At 43.3% G+C, this 19,091-nt stretch overlaps 2 protein-coding genes across 2 annotated transcripts; both read right to left on the minus strand.

The window, feature by feature from the left end:
• Window positions 1–186: 186 nt before the first annotated feature.
• On the minus strand, window positions 187–5,678 carry xkr5a (XK related 5a). Its single transcript, XM_062437154.1, has 7 exons — window positions 5,500–5,678; window positions 4,158–4,341; window positions 3,728–3,912; window positions 3,423–3,635; window positions 3,032–3,201; window positions 2,660–2,771; window positions 187–1,660 (listed from the first exon to the last, which is right to left on the minus strand). The coding sequence occupies exons 1-7, from the start codon at window positions 5,630–5,632 to the stop codon at window positions 714–716; spliced, it is 1,944 nt and encodes a 647-aa protein (XP_062293138.1). The 5' UTR covers window positions 5,633–5,678; the 3' UTR covers window positions 187–713.
• A 1,509-nt stretch (window positions 5,679–7,187) lies between these two features.
• On the minus strand, window positions 7,188–15,511 carry prdm1c (PR domain containing 1c, with ZNF domain). Its single transcript, XM_062437153.1, has 7 exons — window positions 15,387–15,511; window positions 13,627–13,884; window positions 11,986–12,105; window positions 10,695–10,947; window positions 8,221–9,245; window positions 7,931–8,059; window positions 7,188–7,721 (listed from the first exon to the last, which is right to left on the minus strand). Exons 1-7 carry the CDS (start codon window positions 15,411–15,413, stop codon window positions 7,188–7,190), a joined length of 2,346 nt encoding a protein of 781 aa, XP_062293137.1. The 5' UTR covers window positions 15,414–15,511.
• Between the last annotated feature and the right edge of the window lie 3,580 nt (window positions 15,512–19,091).

Here is a 19,091-nt window from a genome sequence, read left to right on the forward strand (position 1 = left end):
AACAAAAAAAAATCACAGCAATAGACATACGGTACAAATTATATTTGTGCTTTTAAGAAGCCGAAGAAGCTCTGGCTCACATTGAAATGGTAGAGATTTAGACACTCCTTAACATATAGGAATCATTTCTCTATTCTCATGACGGCTGGCATTTATTAACGTGAATAACAGCAGCTTCATTTCATAATATAAAGACCACAAATTTTACAAGCTCATGAAGCAGCTGCACATATCTAATGATATTTATTGATATAACTCATGGCTGCTTACTTAATATATAATTACAATCTGGCAGATTCAGTATTTTTGCACAGCAATATTCTTGAGGATTAAGGTAATTGCTGCCAAAATGTTTGCTGAACATGAGAGTAGAAGGTGTGTCTGAGCTCCATACACCACCAATTAGGTTGTTAATTAAATTCTTGATGTCTGATGGAAACACTGTCAAAGGTTTCACCCTTGTGTGTTCAGCATTTGGGCGACTTGTTTCTCTTAGAAAACAGTTAATGGTTAGAGAAAAATACAGGTTAGCTTAGTGTTATCCCAGAATTGTTTGCATATATATTATGCTGCACAGTGTTTTAAATATACAAACATATAGAAGTGAAATTCCTGCCAGCCTTTTCATCTTAAAACACTTAAAAAGCTGGTGTACTCCTTTCATTTTGGATAAGTTGCTGTCACTCCTTCCCTATAATTCTGTCAAGAGGAAGCTAGAAATTATCGTCTTCATCTCTTCGGGACATTATGAGCTGCCTCCTGGGACCTGTGAGGTGAGGGACATTGGAGGTAGAGTCCTGCCCTCCAGAGTCCAGCTTAGGTGTGGAAGTAAAACGTGGCCCGACCCGGCCCATTAGCCCACGGACATCTCTGTGAAGGGATGGATCACTAGGGATAGAACTAAGGCGCACACCCTGTTCCAGACCCCCAATGTCCCGGTCCAAACGGGGGTTACTGGCACTGCTGGGAGACTGAGGATCAGCACTGAAATACAGTGTTGAACTTGACTCTGTGGGGCAGAAGTACGGCTCTGGACTGTCTCCAAATACAGACTTGCCCTCTGGTGAGCTGCGTTTGAAATCCGACACGGGCGACTCCAATGGGCTCTCCATCTCCAGACTGTCATCCTCTTCTTCAGGTTGTTCATTCGATGAGGGTTCGCTCACGCTCTGAAACTCTTCTTTGCAGTCCGAAAGTGGTGCCAGGCTTTTCCCCTGAGACTCAGAGGTGGAGACGCCCTCACAGCTGCCTCCTCCTGTGATAGTGATGCCCTCGTTACTCTTAAACGCTTGGTTGTACTCCTCCATATCGAGTATGGCTGCCGCTCCGCCGGCCCCATATGCTCTGTTGATCTTCCCCAGGTCACCTGTTTTCAGGGCCAGCCGGATAAGAAGCCAGTGGTGATGGTAGCAAGGGCAGGAGCTGTTAGGCCTACCCCTGCAGGTGCCTGGGTGCTCCAGCAGGGAACCAGCCACACCTGAGAGGGAGAAGCTCCCATGGTTTTGTATGGATTGAGGTGGCAGGCTTTTGTCTCCAAAAGAGAAGGTGGACTCCCCCCGTTCTATACACGTGCTGCCCATGTGGTTGTGGTTTGAGCCCTGGCAGATCTCTGTTGACTTGGGGTGGAGGAATCGGTAGTAGAGAATCAGAGAGGTAGCGCCTGGGAAACACATGGAGAGGAAATAATTCCTTTTAATACACTTGTCACAAGCAATTTTTTAAAAATAATTCACTGACAATGATCAACTGAATAAGACTGAAGATTCTTATTTTAGTTAATTTAGTTATTTTGTTTGTCATGTAGTGTCCAGTGAACTTTTAGTTTTAACTAATTGTTATGTCCTTGTTATAAATCCAAATCAGGCTGCAACTATTTATTATTTTCTTTATCATTTAATGTGATGATTATTGTCTTGATAAATTGATTAATCATTTGTTCTATATAATGTAAGAAAATGTTTCCCAAAGCCCAATGTGACCTCAAATATCTTGTTTTGTCCCGACCAACTGACCAAAACCCAAATATATTCAATTTCCTGAAAGATGAAGAAAAAGAAGCTGCAAATAGACAATTTTGTTGTTATTTAAAAAAAAAAAAAAAAAACTCAAAACGATGAATCAGCTATTAAAATACTTATGTAGTAATTTACCAGCATCTAACCTTCTTAACATCTAACATTACTCCATTAGTGTCCTAAGTTATAGAGAAATTAGGACAATAAAATGATTTATAGGTACTGAAATTCAATTTCTTGGAAATACTTACTGCTCACCTGTATTTAATTGCTAAGTGCAGTTTTAAAGACATTAAAGATTACAGTTTATTTACTAAAATTAAAAAAAATACTAAAAAAGAAGATCTGTGTTAGGAGATCTGTGTTTAGATGGTAGCTTGCACTGCATCACCGGTGTTCTATTTCTTATTTGACAAGTAATACTGAAAGGGCAACATCTGTTTGTATTGCAGTAATACAAATAGCTGTGTTGTCCTGCCTAGAGTGTGTTTTAACACACTTGAATCACTTTTGGGAATGCATTACTCCCAAACAACAGAAACTTTTTGCCTAGTTGACACTGGTTTAATAATAAGAAATAAGCATAAAACATCTGACACAACTCTGTTCCAAAACAAAGAGAGCGCAGAAAGAGAGTGACTCACCGAGAAGGAAGCTGCACAGCACAGTGGTGGGGAGGGTCATGTTGTCCCATGATGCTTCGCTGAGGAAGTCGGAGGCGGCTAGCAGCAGTGTGGCGTTCTCTACAAACATGAACTGAAGGAGGAGAGAAGGTCACACCATCAGTCATCTGCAGACAGATTTACGTCACTGTAAGCTAAGGACGCAGAGGTGAGGATGACAACGCAAACTATCTATGTGCTTATGTGTGCATGCGTGCGTGTGTGTGTGTGTGTGTGTGTGTGACTGCTGCCCTGTGTGTAGGTCAATGAGACAAAGCTATACATTGAATACTAAACAACATATTGAAAACAGGCAGCAGGATCAAACACAGCAGAAACAAGTTGAGTTCTTACTGCATAAAAACTGGCCATGCGGAAGCGCGAAGGTCCGTCTTTGATGTTAAGGAAGAGGAAGACGTGGACGAGCCCCATGATGGCATTAAAGGCGCGCCAACACCAGGGGCCAGTGCAGATGTCTGGTTGCTGTGATACCAGCCAGAAGGAGGCCGTGAGCCAGTGAAAACCTGGAGGTCAACGTAAAAATAGACTAGAAGGTGCAAGCGCAACAGAGGATCTGTATACAGTATATCAAGCTGATGCATGCGGCCTACTGGAAAACTAGATTAGGAGAACATGCTGTATCACTCTGAGGATAATTACATCACTCATCAGCTTGAATGTGAACAAATTAAATTTTGATGTGCATGTAAACTACACAAATGCATCCATGAAGCAAGCTGCTCACCTACTACTCCACAGACCCACCAGTTAAAGACCCTGGCGAAGCACATGAGGCAGGTTACCCTGGCAGCCAGCATGCCTGCCCTCCACACCAGCTGGCACAGCAGGGCAGCCGGAGGCATAGCCAGGTGGCCTGGCCGGATCAGACAGCAGGCTCGGCTGTACAGCACCAGGGCCCAGGAAATAGACAGCACACACAGACCACAGCAATAGGCCACTGAAGGTAGAACAGAGGCAAATCATCAAAGCATTATAAAAATGACATTATCTCCTCTGCAGAACCAGTCATTCATGGTAAGCTCATTTTACCTGGGGACATGATGCCCACATCAGTGGACACCACAACATATGCTTGCAGCAGGCTTTGGGGCAGCGTGAGCACGAGTGCCTCTAGGAGCCAAAGAGCAGCTACATCCGCCTGCTGCATGACAGCAGCGCCAAGCTCAGCGACTGAGCCCTGCATGCGCAGAACAGACCTCATGCAGTCCCACAACCTGCCAGAAGAGGGAGACATAGAAAGACACCAGAGAAATGATACACAGTGCACACTCATATGGTTTTTTAATGGAGGAAGAATGTGAACAGAATTTCTACTACAAACTTTGAAGTATGTCACCAAACATGTTTGTAATGCAGGGCACAAAACTACTTTGGTAGGTGGTTTGTTTCTTTGATTCTAATGACATAGTCTAGTAATGGTATGTTTCGTAAATAAAATCTGGAATGAAAAAGGTCTCACCTTTTGAAGATGCCCAAGTGCAGTATGTGAATGACAGAGAGGTAGCATCGCCTGTCATCACCATCATCATAGTACCACTTCACACTTAACAGCTGAACTGCCGTGCCCGGTAGAAAGAGGCCGAGAGTGAGGCCAGCCCACTGCGTCTCCTCATTCCAAAGGTAAAATCCTATACAGTAGAACACTGACACATGCACACAAACACAGACAAACATGCAAGTGAAAGCTGATATGAGTACATTGCATCTTTATGTCAAGTGAAAAGAGTTTGTTTTAAAGGATTCATAGAAGAAAGTGCTATCGATTTCTCATAACATGGCTTTGTGTGCGAGGACTTACTGAAGGCTGCAGAGTCCTTGAGAAATTAAAGAGCAACATGCACATCGCTGAAGTGAATCCTCCTTTAATTTATGGGATAGCTGTCCTACTGTGATGATACAATCTGCACCAAGCACAGCATCCGACTCCTGGCTTGTACTGTACACACCTTGCAATTATTTGTCTTCGGTTACATAAGACATCTTTCTTCCGATCACATCGACTTGTCAAGGACCAGACAGTGCCTCTCACTCTATTGATCATTTTAGTAGCTAATTTCCCTGTGGTCAACTGGCTCCTGGCAGCAGCAGTGGGTATTTTTATCAGGAAAGATACACTTACTGAAGATAAAGTCACACATTGTCATTCACCTTATCTCTCTTGTGTCCTGCCCTTGCCCCATTGATCTGCTTAGTCAGGGAGTCATCCAGCCTCAGAGTGCTGCATGCTGTTGTCAATACAGACTCCAGATGTGCATTAATAGTAATAATCATAATAACACGATAATATTCAACATTTGCATTATACATGTTGTTATTGGGGTTGGGTGCCAGAGAAATGTAAATGCTGAGCATTATTCATGTAGCTAGGTATCAAGGACAGCCTTTTTCTGTGGAGGTTAATTGATACAGTTAATAATTTCTCGGTTTTGTGACCATGCTGAATGACCCCTGGAGTTTCTGGGGTCCCTGGTTTGGTCAACCAAGCTGGGCCAAGCAATATCAAATGTTACATTGCTGTACATTTAGCTAAAAGGCTAACACGGTTTGTTATTTCGGTAGTAACAGCTTAACATCACCGTTTGAACCACGGCTGTTACTGGAAGAGCTCCAGCACTGAGCGACAGCGTTTTATACCCATTATAAGCAACGAGACACCCCACAGAAATCAAACATCCGCCTGCCCTGTTTTTTGTTTTGTTTGGGTTTTTTTGTTGTTTTTTTAAATCAAGAGATATGGTTTAACCTCTGGCACCAATGAACCATAGCAGCTCCCTAGCGCGGGGAATTCTGGACCCACTTACGAGCGCTCCGTTCGGCCACGATAACCAGCGCCGACACGCCGAGCAGCGCCGCCTGACACCACGCTATCCAGCATCCGCTCCGCCGGGCTGCCGACGGCATCCTGCGGGCGACCGCCCCAACAGCGTTTATCATGATACGGATAGGTGGGAGAAGTAACAAACCGCTGACATTATCCTGGGCATCCTTCACACTGGATACATCCGCTCCTTTCTTCTCCCGCTGCCTGCCCCCTGTCAAAAATATCTGACGTCACCGCGCTGTTTTTAAAGGGGCATCAGCGACTATCTTACAGGAGCGCACCTTCCCTCCACTCAGGAAACCTGACCTATTCTCCACTTCCTGATCATTCATCCAAATAACGAATGCCCTGTTATCCTAAGTAGTGAGTAAGCATCATTCTTTAAATGTCCTCCTACAAAGAGAGGTCACAAGTTACGTTTCTGTGTCTTGTTTCAAGAATTATTCTGTGTTAACAGAGAAATCATTTTCTCTGTTGATACCTGTTGGGACATTCCCTGCCAATTATTTTCTTCCAGGGAGATGAAAAAGCAGGGGTCATACAACACCAGAGCAGCTGGTAAGCACCATGGCACCTGATCAGTGTCATAAGTAGTGTACTGAAGATGCTTGTAAGTTGTCTCATCATTAGGCTAGATGGCTACTTTGAACACTAAGCCACCTGACACCCTTTTAAGTTGGTAATATGATGATCACAATGCACAGAAACGTCAGGGATAAAAGTCACGCAGCGTGCAAGTCCTTTAGCCACACTATTGTTATGATGTTTTATCTATTAAATCTGTGCAGCATATTTTTAATATGTTTTAGAATTAGTGTGTATTTTGAGTTAAAACACATCCTACTTGGAAATAATCTAACATCTTTGTTTTAATGTCTCTGAGGAAACTGTACAGTCATGTTGCAGGCAAATTGTCTGTCACCTGATTAATACTGAAACTCAACTATGGGAGTATATGTTCAAAATTAGCCGCAGGATCTTATTGATAGTTAAGATCATTTTATCATCAGTGTTTTTGTTTTTTGTTTTGTAATTTTGCAGGGTGAACGGTTGACACTTACTGGTGGTGAGTATCCCAAGACTCATAACAGGAGGTTTCTCTACGTCACCAAATGCCCACATCAGCCTATTACACCTTCACACAATATGTGTAGTACAGGCTGCACACAAACAACTATGGTTTCCTCTGTGTTATCACTTAAGTTTGTGTAACTCAGTTACACTACATAGTCATGCCTGTACAGTAATTGTTGCTTTAATTAGGAGACAGTCATAGATACACACACAAAGTGAAACACTCATTCTTGCACTGTGCAACCGCAAATAAAGGCAAACAGTTTAAATGCGTAATCATGTTTAGTTGTTGTTCCATAAAGACATTTCAGATATACAAAGCAAGTAGCAGAAAATTTCACAAATCTCTGGTTGTATGAACTTTAGATTAATAATAGAAATGTAATAAATTAACAAAAATGTATACAATAAATCAATCAAGTCACTGATCCCAGGCCATGCTGGTAGAGTCTTGATTCTTCAGACACTACAGTCTCTGTAGAGTATAGAATAGGCAATCCATGATTGAGATAAGGCTTTACTTCAAATAGGACAGTAACAGACAGCTGCTGAGTTGACCTGTAAGGATTATATGGCTGGATTACCAAGGCTGTCTTAGGACTCTGACATGCAACCTGACTCCAGTTTGATGCTGGTATGATGCAGAGGTAGAGGGCTATGATGTAGCTGAACAGCAGAACACTCCTTTACTGATTTGTAAATGCTTAGCTCAGTGTCCCCTCTGGTGTGAGTCTCCATCTTCTTTATTAGATCAATAACATTCCCCTTGTCCATCTCAGCCTCCGCAGCCATGGCCTCAAGTTGCTCTGCCGCCTCGCTCATGTCAAACCTCTCGATCTCAGAGTTGACTCTGTGTAGCTCCTCTGGCGAGTGTCTGTGGGACACTGAGGGGGAGAGAGGGCAGAAGCCTTGGAGGTGCACCTGGAGGCTGCAGTAGTGGAGATAGGCACAGGGGCAGCGAGGACACCGGTGAGGTCGCTCCCCAGTGTGGAGGCGTTTGTGGAGCTTCAGGTGGACAAACTGAGTAAACCGGGCCGGGCAGAGCTTGCACTGGTAAGGCCTCTCACCCGAGTGTAGCCGCTGGTGGGTCTTCAAGTTACTAGTGCTGCTGAATCGCTTATGGCACACCTGGGTCAAAACAAAGCAAAGTAAAATATGAGAAAAACCTGTTAGTTAGTTAGCTTAAAGATGCTGGTAGGTGGATTTCGTGACCTTTGGAGAGAGCCAGGCTAGCTGTTTATGCTAAGGTGATAGCTCCAGCTACATATTTACCATGGAAACATGGTGTCAATTTACTCATTCAACGTTCAAGAAAGCTAGAAAGGATGTAGCCAAACCTTGCATTCATGAGGCTTCTCTCCTGTGTGAACCAGGAAGTGTTTCTGCAGGTGGGCCAGCTGAGTGAAGTTTTTGTTGCAGGTTTGACACCTGAAGGGACGCTCTCCACTGTGCACCCGCAGATGGACCTGAGGACAGCATAACATTACTCTGTCAAACTCAAGAAACCCTGGTGGCTGGGCAATTTTAATGTTGTTCAACCACGCTCAGTGTTATGCAAGCAACTGTGTTTAGCTGGTGGCTGGTGTTTTTTCCATTATGCTTAACAAATATATTAAAAAGAACTAACCTTGAGGTTGGACAGCTGCCCAAAGACCTTTCCGCAGACGTTGCACTCATACCGGATCTTTCCGTTCTGCCTGGTGAGGGGGTAAGACAAGGTCTTGTAGCCAATGATATGCCCTCCGTGTTTGGTCCTCCTGAGGTCTATTGCATCCACAGTATTGCTCTGTGTGGCAGGGGTGGGTTTTGAAGGGAGATGGTCTGAAGAGGCAGCTGTGCCCAATGGTGGTGAGCATCCTCCAGGTGCAAGAGAGGGCAGTGCTCCGCAGAGTGAGGTCACCATGGATGAGGCACTGGATGTGGAAGGTATAGGGAAGTCTGCATGGACATTGCTGGGAGGAGAGTGTTTGAAATCTCTGAGGTCTTCTGAGGGGCTCCTGAGGTAGTTTGTCCTTTTGGTCATGAGGTTCTTGTTGTCTTTGTGCTCACTGGTTGGTGAAAGAATGAGGTCTTGTTTGGTATCTGATAGTGCAAGTGAAAAGTCTTTATGTCCATTGGCCAGAGGGTGGACGAGGTGTGCATAGCCATCAAATGGCAGAAAATGGGATGAGAGTGTTAAGTGAGGTTTCAGTCGATCAGCATAGAATGGGAATGGATGAGGTAGAATGCTGTTAAGGCCAAGTGAGTAGTGAGGCATGAGATAGGGATTGTGCCTCAGAGCAGGATAAACACAATCAGGCACAGAGGGCTCTTGATAAGGTTTGGCTATAACAGGGCTTTGACTGTGCTGAAAGCTGAAGCGCGAACTAGAGGAGGCAGGACTACTTAAAGCTGGCCTTTTGGTAGCTGGAGGGCCACAGGATGGCAGAGATGGCAGAGGTGCATATCTGTGGCCATGGGCAGCTTCTGCGTGGGGCTTGACTGGGTAGACAACGCGGGGACAGAGAGGAAAAACTGAGAGGTTGTTCTGAGACAAAGGGCTGCCTGGTCGTCTGGGGCAGGTAGTCAGAGATTTCGAGGGATCATCTTGGAGAATTTCAGAGACGCTGTGTCCTCGTTTCCCTGTTGTCTTCTCCCGAGCCTGACTCTGCTCTGTGGGACAAATAAACAACAGAGAAATGACATCAGAAATCATTTTTAGACATACAGCATGATTCAACTCAGTGACACATACACCCATGTCTTTGACGTGATTGGACGCATATTTACTTTCAAGTACCCACAATAGTCCAACCTGTATGCTTTGATGATGATAAGATATGTGCATGTGGTATGTGCATGTGTACTAGGTGTGTCCACCTGTGTATTTTAAGATTGTCTCACAGACATGCCTGGGCACTCTATGAAAGTGGAAACCAGAAGTGAAACAATAAACGTCTGATCAGGATAGAGATAGAATGGAGGGCAGGAGTTAGTGGGTACAGTATGTCATTTGCATTAGAAGGCTGCCCAGTTGTAAGAGTATTTTACACCACAAGCAGGACAGGAAGCAAAGACTATTTTTAAACTTGCTTTTTTCAGCCTCACCCAGACACAGATAATCTTGGAAGATGCTCGATGGAATGGAAAATTATACTAGTCACAACACCTACTGTAATTTAACAATACAAAAATCCACTGTATCTGGATCCAAATATGTAATTTAGCTGAACATATTTGCCCACTTCATTCCCAGGAAGTCATAAGGATACATTCTGCTTTGCTGACTTATTAAAAAAAAGAACAAGCTGACAAACAGAGGAAGACAAAATACAGAAGTGTGTCTTTGCTCATTTCACCTACTTTTGTGCACAATTCCCCCCCCCCCCACACACACACACACACACACACACTCACACACACTCATACAGTAACCCTTATCTACTGTGTCCTCTCCTGTGTTACCCTCCCCCGTCTCTTGAGAGGCCAGCTCTCAGCAAACAAACAGCCGACACTCAGTGAGATATCAATCTGTCAGCGGGTCACCTTGTCAGGAAGTTCAAGTAGTCACTGGAGCGCTTCCTACCTCTCTTCCTCCTCAAGAGCCAAATAAATAAGGGGATTCATGCCAGAATGCTGTCAGCACCTCAGGCAGCCCAACACTCATCTGTGTGTATGAGTGTGCTTGTAAATTAGTATTTTGGTGTGTGTATGCAGACCCTCTGCTTTTGTGTTTGTGAATGAAAGCCAAATGCTTTGTGTGTGAATGAACTGCCAGCTGTGTTTCTATGTGGAGTTAAAAAAGGGAAACTGAAACATCGCCTAAAGTCCTGAAATTGGTCTCATCTTACCCAAGGACTATGGCTACACCTGGAGATGGGTCTTCTCTGCTTTCAGGACCCTACTTTCCTCCTTTGTGTCCTGCTTTAACAAAGGGCCATGGGCGTGACTGAGTAACTTCTTAAACACCTACAAAAAGAGTGTGTCAGTTGTCGAGCGTTTTAACTGGGAGCCTTACGATGACAATACACACCAGATATGTATCAAAGCATGGGCAAAGGAATGGTTCCTGTTAAGCGTTCAGTGATACTCAGTCCTTTCTAAATGAATATTGCTACTTACCAATACAGTCAATATTCAGTTGGCCCTGTGGGGGGTAGTTACAGCGCTTGGCAAATTCAGGGCAGTACCACACCAGAAGCTCCTGGCCAGGCTGAAGAGGCTTGATGGTGTAGAAATAGATGTTCAAACCGCTCTGGCATGCAACCAGGTTCTGCTCCTCCAGACCACGGGCTGGGTTGACATAACGCATCCAATTGCTCCTGTCCTCATTCAAACCGTCCAGGATACGGTGTAAGTGCCCCTCCGAGAAGACCTGCAGCGCGAGAGAAGGAGAAAGATATCAAGACAAGAGAAGGAATTCAAAAGATGATGACAAATCGGCATCGTGACATACTCTGAACCTGAAAGTATGACAGCACAGATTTCCTGATGCTTTTATGGTAAATACTGTATGTGCTTTCAGCTGAGATAGGTGCTGCCTTCTTTGTAGCAAGTCATCTTGAGTTTCATCTTGAGTTTCGAAAGCTACACCAAAGACGAATTTCACTTTATGACTGGATTGTAGTACTGGTTATACTATCTCGCCCACTACTCCTCTCACCTATTGCCTTTGTGGTGGAATCATAACCGTGCCTCTGAATGACTGCTGACCTTTTCAAACACAATTTGAATTCAGTTAAGTCAGAGTGTTATTCCTCCCTCCCTTTAGGTCTATAAAATTCTTCTTTACGCCGTCTGCTCTTTGAATCGTGCTGTCGCGTGAGTCATAGCTCTAATGTTAACAGATTGTCTGTGTTATGGCTGTTGCAAGTTCTGGTTGGGGTTGCATGATTTCAAGGTTGCTGACTGAATTACACAGCCGCTTGTGTGTAATGAAAGATGGCCCGATGCTGCTGATTTGTAACATAACAGTTCTCAGGCTAAAAACCCACTTCCCTGCTTAGTCAGTGTGAGAGTTTGTGAGTCTGGAGACGCGCGGCCATATGTATGGTGTATTTACTGGCAGTGATACCACTGCCGAGAGAAGCGGCAAGAGAGGAGAACCGCTGCGTCACTGAAACCAAACAGCTGTGTGTGTGTGACCTCAGACAGCCCAATACACAACTGGCAAACCCATATAGTCAGTGCATGCACATTTAAACTCATCAAATGCAGCGTCATTTAAAATACCAAAGCACTGGCAGAAAATATCATACTTTCACAGGATGTCAGACATTGACCACAACTGCTAACTCGTGCCATGCCATAGCCACAGATGGAGATACAGGATGTGAAGAGTGTTCAAACACACATACATTTAAACTTAATGCGCAAACACACATATCCATACATTCACATGCATCTTACTTACCCTCCAAAAGTACTTTCTGTTGGCATCTTTTAACAGTGTTTCATTGGTGTAGCTTTCTCCCACCAGAGGCCCAAAACGCGTCCCCTTTGGAATCAACTCCTTACTGGTCACCCCAAGCACCTGTTCAAAAAGGAGGACATGGTATCATCAAACAACGGGATGGCTTACAAATTGGAGGCCTGGGCAAGCAGCCGGATGCACTGAGCTGAAAAACATAATTAGAGGGATGAGATTCTTGGGAATACAGTCCTCCTTATCTGACTCACCAACCCCCCTGCTTGTTTCTTGGTGACTAACCAAAAGGATCAGGTCAATTTGCTGAAAAATTGTCCCCTCCCTGAGAATGACTGTTTCCAGAAAAAGGAAATAAGCAATCAAGCAATTAGTACTTATTATGTAGCGGCTGGCACGATAAATGTGCCCTAGAGAAAATGAGAATTTTGTGAAGCTGTGACAGAATGTTCTCCTCAATTCACATGCTGAATATTTCATAAGCCAATCACCCACCTTATCTTTAGTTTCTCTACCATATTAAAATTTCACCACTACTCTTGTTCTGTTACCTCCAGGTGTGAAACTCACCCCCCTTGTCTCAAGCCTCCAGGGTGAGGAAGAGAGGATAAGGTGTCACTGTCACACACCAACTAGTCATCTGCACCTTGAGCTGAATGTTCAAATCCCCTAAAGCAATGGTAATGTATTATCTCTTTCATCTTGAGCAATGCTGGCATATAGTGTATGTAGCCGGATCAACAGCTACATGCTTAGCCATACAGTTTATCTCCAGGTTATCCAGTTAGTTTTACGTGGCTTTGTCTGAGGGCTCCATTAAAGGTGCCATTGCGTCACAGATTACTGTAACTTATCCTGCTCTTTGGTGTCAACCAGACTCCAGACAGACTTTATTAGAAGGTCAATGTGGTAGCACAGGTATTTTGCCGCAGACGGCACGGCTGCTTCCTCTGATCTTGTCTGACTACCTTCTTTGAGAGTCAACCCTAATCTTGCATGGAGTGTTTGAAAAGGAAACCTAATGTTTCCTTTTCAATAGTCCACCAGGTTATTCTTTTATGATGCATTTAAAGACTTTCTGCCATTTTATCTCCGATCTAGAAACTCTCCCCCATTTAGTTAAACATAAACCACCTCTACATTCACATGCAAATGAAACTTTAACTGCCACAAACTTAATCTGGATGATCCATAAGGTAGATTCCAGTGGCTTCTCTGCTTTATGGTATAATTGAGCACCAGGAAAATGGTTTAGGAATCTGAGGTAGCCACTAATCATAGAGACCTCAGGCTGTATGCGAGGGGGCTTGGCTATTGTCTCTGTCTTTGCTTCAGCACATACATAGCAGAGAGGAAAGGCTGAAATTAGACAACAACATGTCAAGTACTTCCCGCCTGAAGATGGATGAGTGGATGGAAGGATGTTGGAGTGACGCAAGGAGGTGACATACAAAACATAAACAACTTAGATAACACTTAGATATAATACACAGATAAAGGTTGGGATTTTATTATCTTTCTGCAACATTTTTCTTGTTCCATTAGCCTTGGCTTTAAAAAAGGTTAGCAGCAAGTCTTCCATTGATGAACAAATATAGACATGACAAGGAAGTGTGCTTTGCTGTGTACCTCTGCTGAGTTCAGGTGGCGTTTCAGAGCCAGGTTTCTGGGTAAGGATCTCTCGGCCCGTGTCCTGCTGCGGTTTTCGGACTCTTCCTCCAGAGGTTGGTCCTTCACGATGTAAGTGCACTTCTCCTCATAGTCCGTCTCCCTCCATGATGTCATGTCTACATCCTGTGTGTCTGCCATCGCTGCTATTATGACCCCTGTGCTTTGTGGTGACCCTTCTGAGGTTAACATGGCTGTGCTGCACTGAGAGGAGGAGGCCTATAGGGAGAGATGAAAAGATACAAAGTTGGGAAATGTCATTGTATATGTTGGAAGATTCAAGCTCACATCTAATTGTCAGCCAAAAATGCCTTTTCCCTATTTTCCTTTCAACTTTTCCTCTTATGTCTTTATTCAACAGGGAAAAACACAGACACCACAAACAACAGCTGTATCAAGGGAAGTCAAGTTTTGAATGGGGCTAAAATTAGATTCCACTGTGTGAGGTGTGACACAAAAGAGGCAGCGACAAGGTAGGCTGGTAAGTGGCAGAGAATCTAACTTTCCCATCATCTGCTACTACCGGACAAACAAACTTCAAAGTGGAGCCCTCGTGCTAGCTGCCCCATTGCCCCCACTGTCGCATACATCCTGTGACTATCCAAACCACAACCCCTGGGCTATAAGGGAGGTTCCTGTGCACGTCAGCCTCAGAGCAGGACCACTTTCACAAGGAAACCAGCACTTCCAGTGAATCGACCAGACTTCCTCTGAGCTGGACTGAGACTTGGGTTTCAGCCAAATCTAAACCCCCTTTCTCTTTCTTTCAGTCTATCTGTTCCTTACTGTCCCCCCCTCCTTTTTTCAGGAGGATTGTTGTTGTCCAAGTCAGCCCCAAATCCCACCCCCAGAATGTCCTGTCTGATGGGATGAAACAGTCAAATAGCGAAGAATGAGAGAGAAGATACAAGAACTTGTGATTAAAAGACAATGCTTAGATATGCCCTCTGAGAACTTCATTTTTAGGCTAATCAGTTTGCCTGTTAGATAGTGGCAGATAAGTCTATGGTTGGTAAGACTTCATGTAGCTTGTGTTCCCTCCTGAAGGAAGAAAAAACATAATTGTAAACTGGGGAAAGTAAGGCATAAAATCCCCAATTCGTGCACAATTTTGTATAAAAAATCTTTAGTTGGATAACCTAAATGGAAAACTTTAATTGGTCTTTTGATGCCCTTTAGAAAGCTGTTTTAAATCATCAGACATTCTTCAAAAGTTACACAGAATTGGATATACAGTTTATATATGCAATAGTAGCACATATGCTGCAATAATAAAAATATGACACTAAACTTATGTCAGCTAGAGATGCAAATAAAAGTGCACCGAGATGAGATTTCATGCTATTTTTCTCTGAAGTGTGTCACCACAGCTGACTTGGAATGACTGTCACAAGTGTGACAGCTCACTCTGAAACTATTGAACCTAGTGACACAGCAGAAAATAAATTCAGAAAATCGAGACATTAGTCAAAGGAGCACAGCTGTCATAAAAAAGGACAACATCTAACATGCCGACTCAAGAAAGCACTCTGTACCTTTGCTTGAAATTACATTTCACGGGACAGTGTCGCAATGCACAAAAGAAATTAGTGATTGAGTCAATAAATGAAGAAGAAAAAACCCCTCCTATCTAGTTGGTAAATAATCTACAATAATTAACACAATTTTAATCCTGTTTTAATACCAATAAGTATGATTTGAGAAGGATGTTGGTCACTTACTGTGAAGCCTTGAGAGGAGCCACACATAAGGCAGGCTGTCCGTGCCCTCTTTGAATGCTTGAGTGTCTATGAGCAACCAGTGGCTGTTCTCCGTCTCTTGTCCTCTCTGTTGTGCTCTCTCTCTCTTTCTCTCACGGTCTCTCAGCCAACCTCAGTATCCTGTGTACCTGTGTGTGACTGACTGCTCACTCTTGTGACTCTTTCTCTTGCTTCTTACATGAGAGGAGGGAAGGTGTGTTTTTGAGAGAGAATGAGAGAGAGAGAGAGAGAGAGATAACACTCCCTTTTCCTCTCATGCTCCCTGCCCCTCCTCCCCCTTTGCCCCATGACTCCTCCTTGTGTGCGTGTGTGTGTGTGTGTGTGTGACTCTCTTGCCCCGAGGCGTGAGGCTTTCTCCAGGGGGGTGCTCTGGCTGTCACACAGCTATGTCCGGATCAGACAAATACATCTTCATTTTCTGACAGTCTCCCCTTCCATCTTTGGGTGAGAAGAAGGCATACCTGTATTGTGTTCGGAAGTCAAGTATAACAACAGGGAGGAGATGAGGTCATTTTGGTGCTTGGAGAGTGAAAAGTAAAATTAGGAAATTCAAACAAAAGTTTTGTTATTTTAACTCAAGTTAACTCAATTCAATGTTCATGTCTTTAAGGTTAAATGTAGCACATAATATATTTTTACATCATCACATAGACATCAAGAAAGTCACCAACATAATAACTCTTAGCAACTTTATCTTCAGTAATAGTCTTTCAAATTAATCTAATCTGGCACATTTGAAGCAAAAATGAATACATGTCAGACCCTCAGTCACTCCTTGCTCTTGCTGTGTTCGTCTTAATTAGATGGTCAAAATAACTGAAACACGGTTGGTAAAGTGACACTTCTTGAATATGAAGAAATGTAATATCTTCATCATTGCAACAGCTGCCACTCCATGTGTTAGTTGCCTGTTTGACTAACTTATACAGATGTCTCCTACTGCAGCCTCAGGGGGTAGAAAGATAAGATAGAATTATCTGAAATTGAGCAAAATTCTTGACATTGACTTTGTGTGAGTAATAGCCTACTTTACTGATGCAATCATGGAACATTAAATCAACCACAAAAAGGAAATAATCAAGAATTCTTTTAGTCTCTTACAAATGGGGGAACAGATTACACTTTTGGGTAAAATTGACACTAGCACTGTTTTTATAAGTATATATTTTTGCTTAAACACAAATGGAACATTAGGGCACTCAGAGAGTACATATGATATATTACAAAATATAGTTGATGGGTATTTCCTGGTATTATTTTTTTATTCTCTCCTTCTGGCCTCGTATTCTATTCCTTCCAAAGTTGTTTTGCTTAACTCTAATCTAAATCAATTCATCTGAAAGCATTCTTACAAGAGAATAAGCCCTATTGTGTTTCTGTTTATAATGACTTGTACTGAAAACATGAATTCCATGTTCAAAAACTCAATAAGGAAGTACAAGCAGCTGCAACATGAATCACTTCAAATACAAATGAATGAATGTAATAGTGTTGAGGTGTGTGTGTTCTGGTGCAAGCAGGAGGTTTTTACCCTGTGCTTTCAGGAGACATGTGTCCAGCTGTCCTTCTGTACTGCACAACGAGGGTGCAATCCAGAAAATGTGGATACTTATGTCATGCTGTAAGTTTATCTGTAGGCTGGCTTTCAACTCTAGCCTGATCCGCTTTCGTTCTTTCCTCCAAAGGCAACATTTGACTTGGCAGGCCGCCAGCCTGCTTAAGAATTGTCTGAATTTTCAGACTCATCATCCACGTGCTTGACACGCGACATACAGTGAACAACAACCTTGCGGGCTTACTTTCATTCATCTGTGTCTAACTATTCTCATTCACTTTTCTCCATTTTTGGGAAAGTTCATATTGTACAAGTGTGTGTCAAGTGGTTTCTGTTCCTCACAGGCGACTCTACTTCGTTTCTGCGGTGTTTTGTCCCTCTTTTCATGCATCCTGTCCCGCTCACCACACCTGACCAAGCTACTAATTATGGCTGCTGACATGAGCCACCATGTAATTTAAAATCCACTTCTCTGTCACTGTTTCGCTCTTTCTCTTTGCCTTCAGTCATTTCATTCATCACCTTCTATTCAGCTCTCCTCTCCTCCTCCTCTTCCTCTCTAATGGCTCTCTATCTGAACATTCTCTTCACTACATCTATAACTCATATGTACTGCGTGACTAATTCACATAATGACAACATGGACATTTCCTATGAGTTGTATAGCAGCGTCTTAGCCGAGATTGCACTCAGAACTTGGGCTATGTGTGGGTGGATGTTTTTGTGCGTGGGCATATACCTGTGCAGTAACTTGGTTGGACTACTTGATATTTGACATGACATTCTTAGAATGACAGGACGATGAACCAGCCTATAGAGACGTGACAATGACTGCCCAGAGGGAGTAGCAAGGAAATACTTTATATGTGTGCGTGTGAGTGTTGCTGCCATTGCTGTTAGCTAGGTAGACAGACTACACTTTGTAACGTTAACTGTAGCCACAAGTGTAAATTACAGTATCACAGTAAGTGTATTGAACTGCGCAAGGTATAATTTTATTGCTTATAAATTCATCTTTTCATTAGTAAGTGGACATGTTGTCTTTCAAAAGTTACAGCCAACCAAGAAACAGATTTTCTCACTGACGTCTAGTTTTGGTTTTGATATCTGCCCTCACCCAATACCCGTTAAGTTAAGGGAATTTCTTAAAACATTACAAACTAAGTACAAAACAATGTTTTTTCTTTAAAAAGTCAAGACCCCTGTAACCCTGAGTCATCGACACACTCCCACCATCAACAGGTTTCAGTGGAACTACTTTCTACTGAAGAAATAGTCCTTCAGAAAATCTACAGTGTGTTCTATGAATTATCCAGAGTGGGGGCTCTTTTTTTCAACATATATTTTTTAAATTCTGCAAATGCCATAAACAAAATTCCACACACCTCCATTGTGCTGGGGTGAAGGCTGAAATTTCAAAACCTGGACAAAACCAGAGCTCACTGTATGGCTAGACCTGGCCAAACCGTACTATGTGACTGATAAAATATTTTATTTCCTTTTGCTTTTAAGGAACTGAAAATTTGCATTTTACCTGACAGGCAATTTGTCGATTATACCCAGAATACAGAGAATTGCGTGTACGTAGGCTAAAGGTGCCTTTGGGGCCTCTAAATTGTCTAGGTAGCTTTAGCCCTGTAATTTCCATGCTTGAGTCTGTACCTGCCTTGGGTCATTTCTCGCAGTGGGACTGATGGCGACCACTCGTTCCCTGCCACCTCCCCCCGGGAATGAGGACAAAGATCTTTGCTAGGGATTGTTGAGACTGAGTCCATTTTATAACCCATTACAGCTGAAATGTTTGACACAGCCACCACCTCTGCCTTTCTTAAGGTTATATGGCTTACTCAAGGAAAAATGCTTTCTATCACAACTACCTTGTTATCACAGACCCCCCCCCCCCCCCCCAAAACACTCTACAGCCATGTCACACTCACTTTTTCCCTGCCATGCTGTTATTGTCCTGTCAGTCTTGTCAGCTTCCCCGTCCATTTCATATTACTTAAACTGATTTCTTTAACCATGCATTACCCAGCACTCTGCTCTGCTTGTGGTTGAGAAATTACTCATACGCACATACATTTCTCCCCGTCTTGACAGTTCGAGAAGTC

This window comes from Scomber scombrus, chromosome 17, assembly GCF_963691925.1.
Source record: "Scomber scombrus chromosome 17, fScoSco1.1, whole genome shotgun sequence".
In the NCBI taxonomy this organism is placed as follows: domain Eukaryota; kingdom Metazoa; phylum Chordata; class Actinopteri; order Scombriformes; family Scombridae; genus Scomber; species Scomber scombrus.

Excerpts from the sequence above, each read along its gene's own strand:
- prdm1c (XM_062437153.1), bottom strand. The coding sequence starts at position 15,413 with ATGTGTGGCTCCTCTCAAGGCTTCACA. Across the intron at positions 12,106-13,626 it reads GCCACCTGAACTCAGCAGAG|GTGCTTGGGGTGACCAGTAA; the intron begins GTACACAGCAAA and ends CTTTTTGAACAG. Across the intron at positions 7,722-7,930 it reads AGAAGCCTCATGAATGCAAG|GTGTGCCATAAGCGATTCAG; the intron begins GTTTGGCTACAT and ends GTTTTGACCCAG.
- xkr5a (XM_062437154.1), bottom strand. The coding sequence starts at position 5,632 with ATGATAAACGCTGTTGGGGCGGTCGCCCGCAGGATGCCGTCGGCAGCC. Across the intron at positions 3,913-4,157 it reads CACTTGGGCATCTTCAAAAG|GTTGTGGGACTGCATGAGGT; the intron begins GTGAGACCTTTT and ends CTCTTCTGGCAG. Across the intron at positions 3,636-3,727 it reads TGTGGGCATCATGTCCCCAG|TGGCCTATTGCTGTGGTCTG; the intron begins GTAAAATGAGCT and ends TTCTACCTTCAG.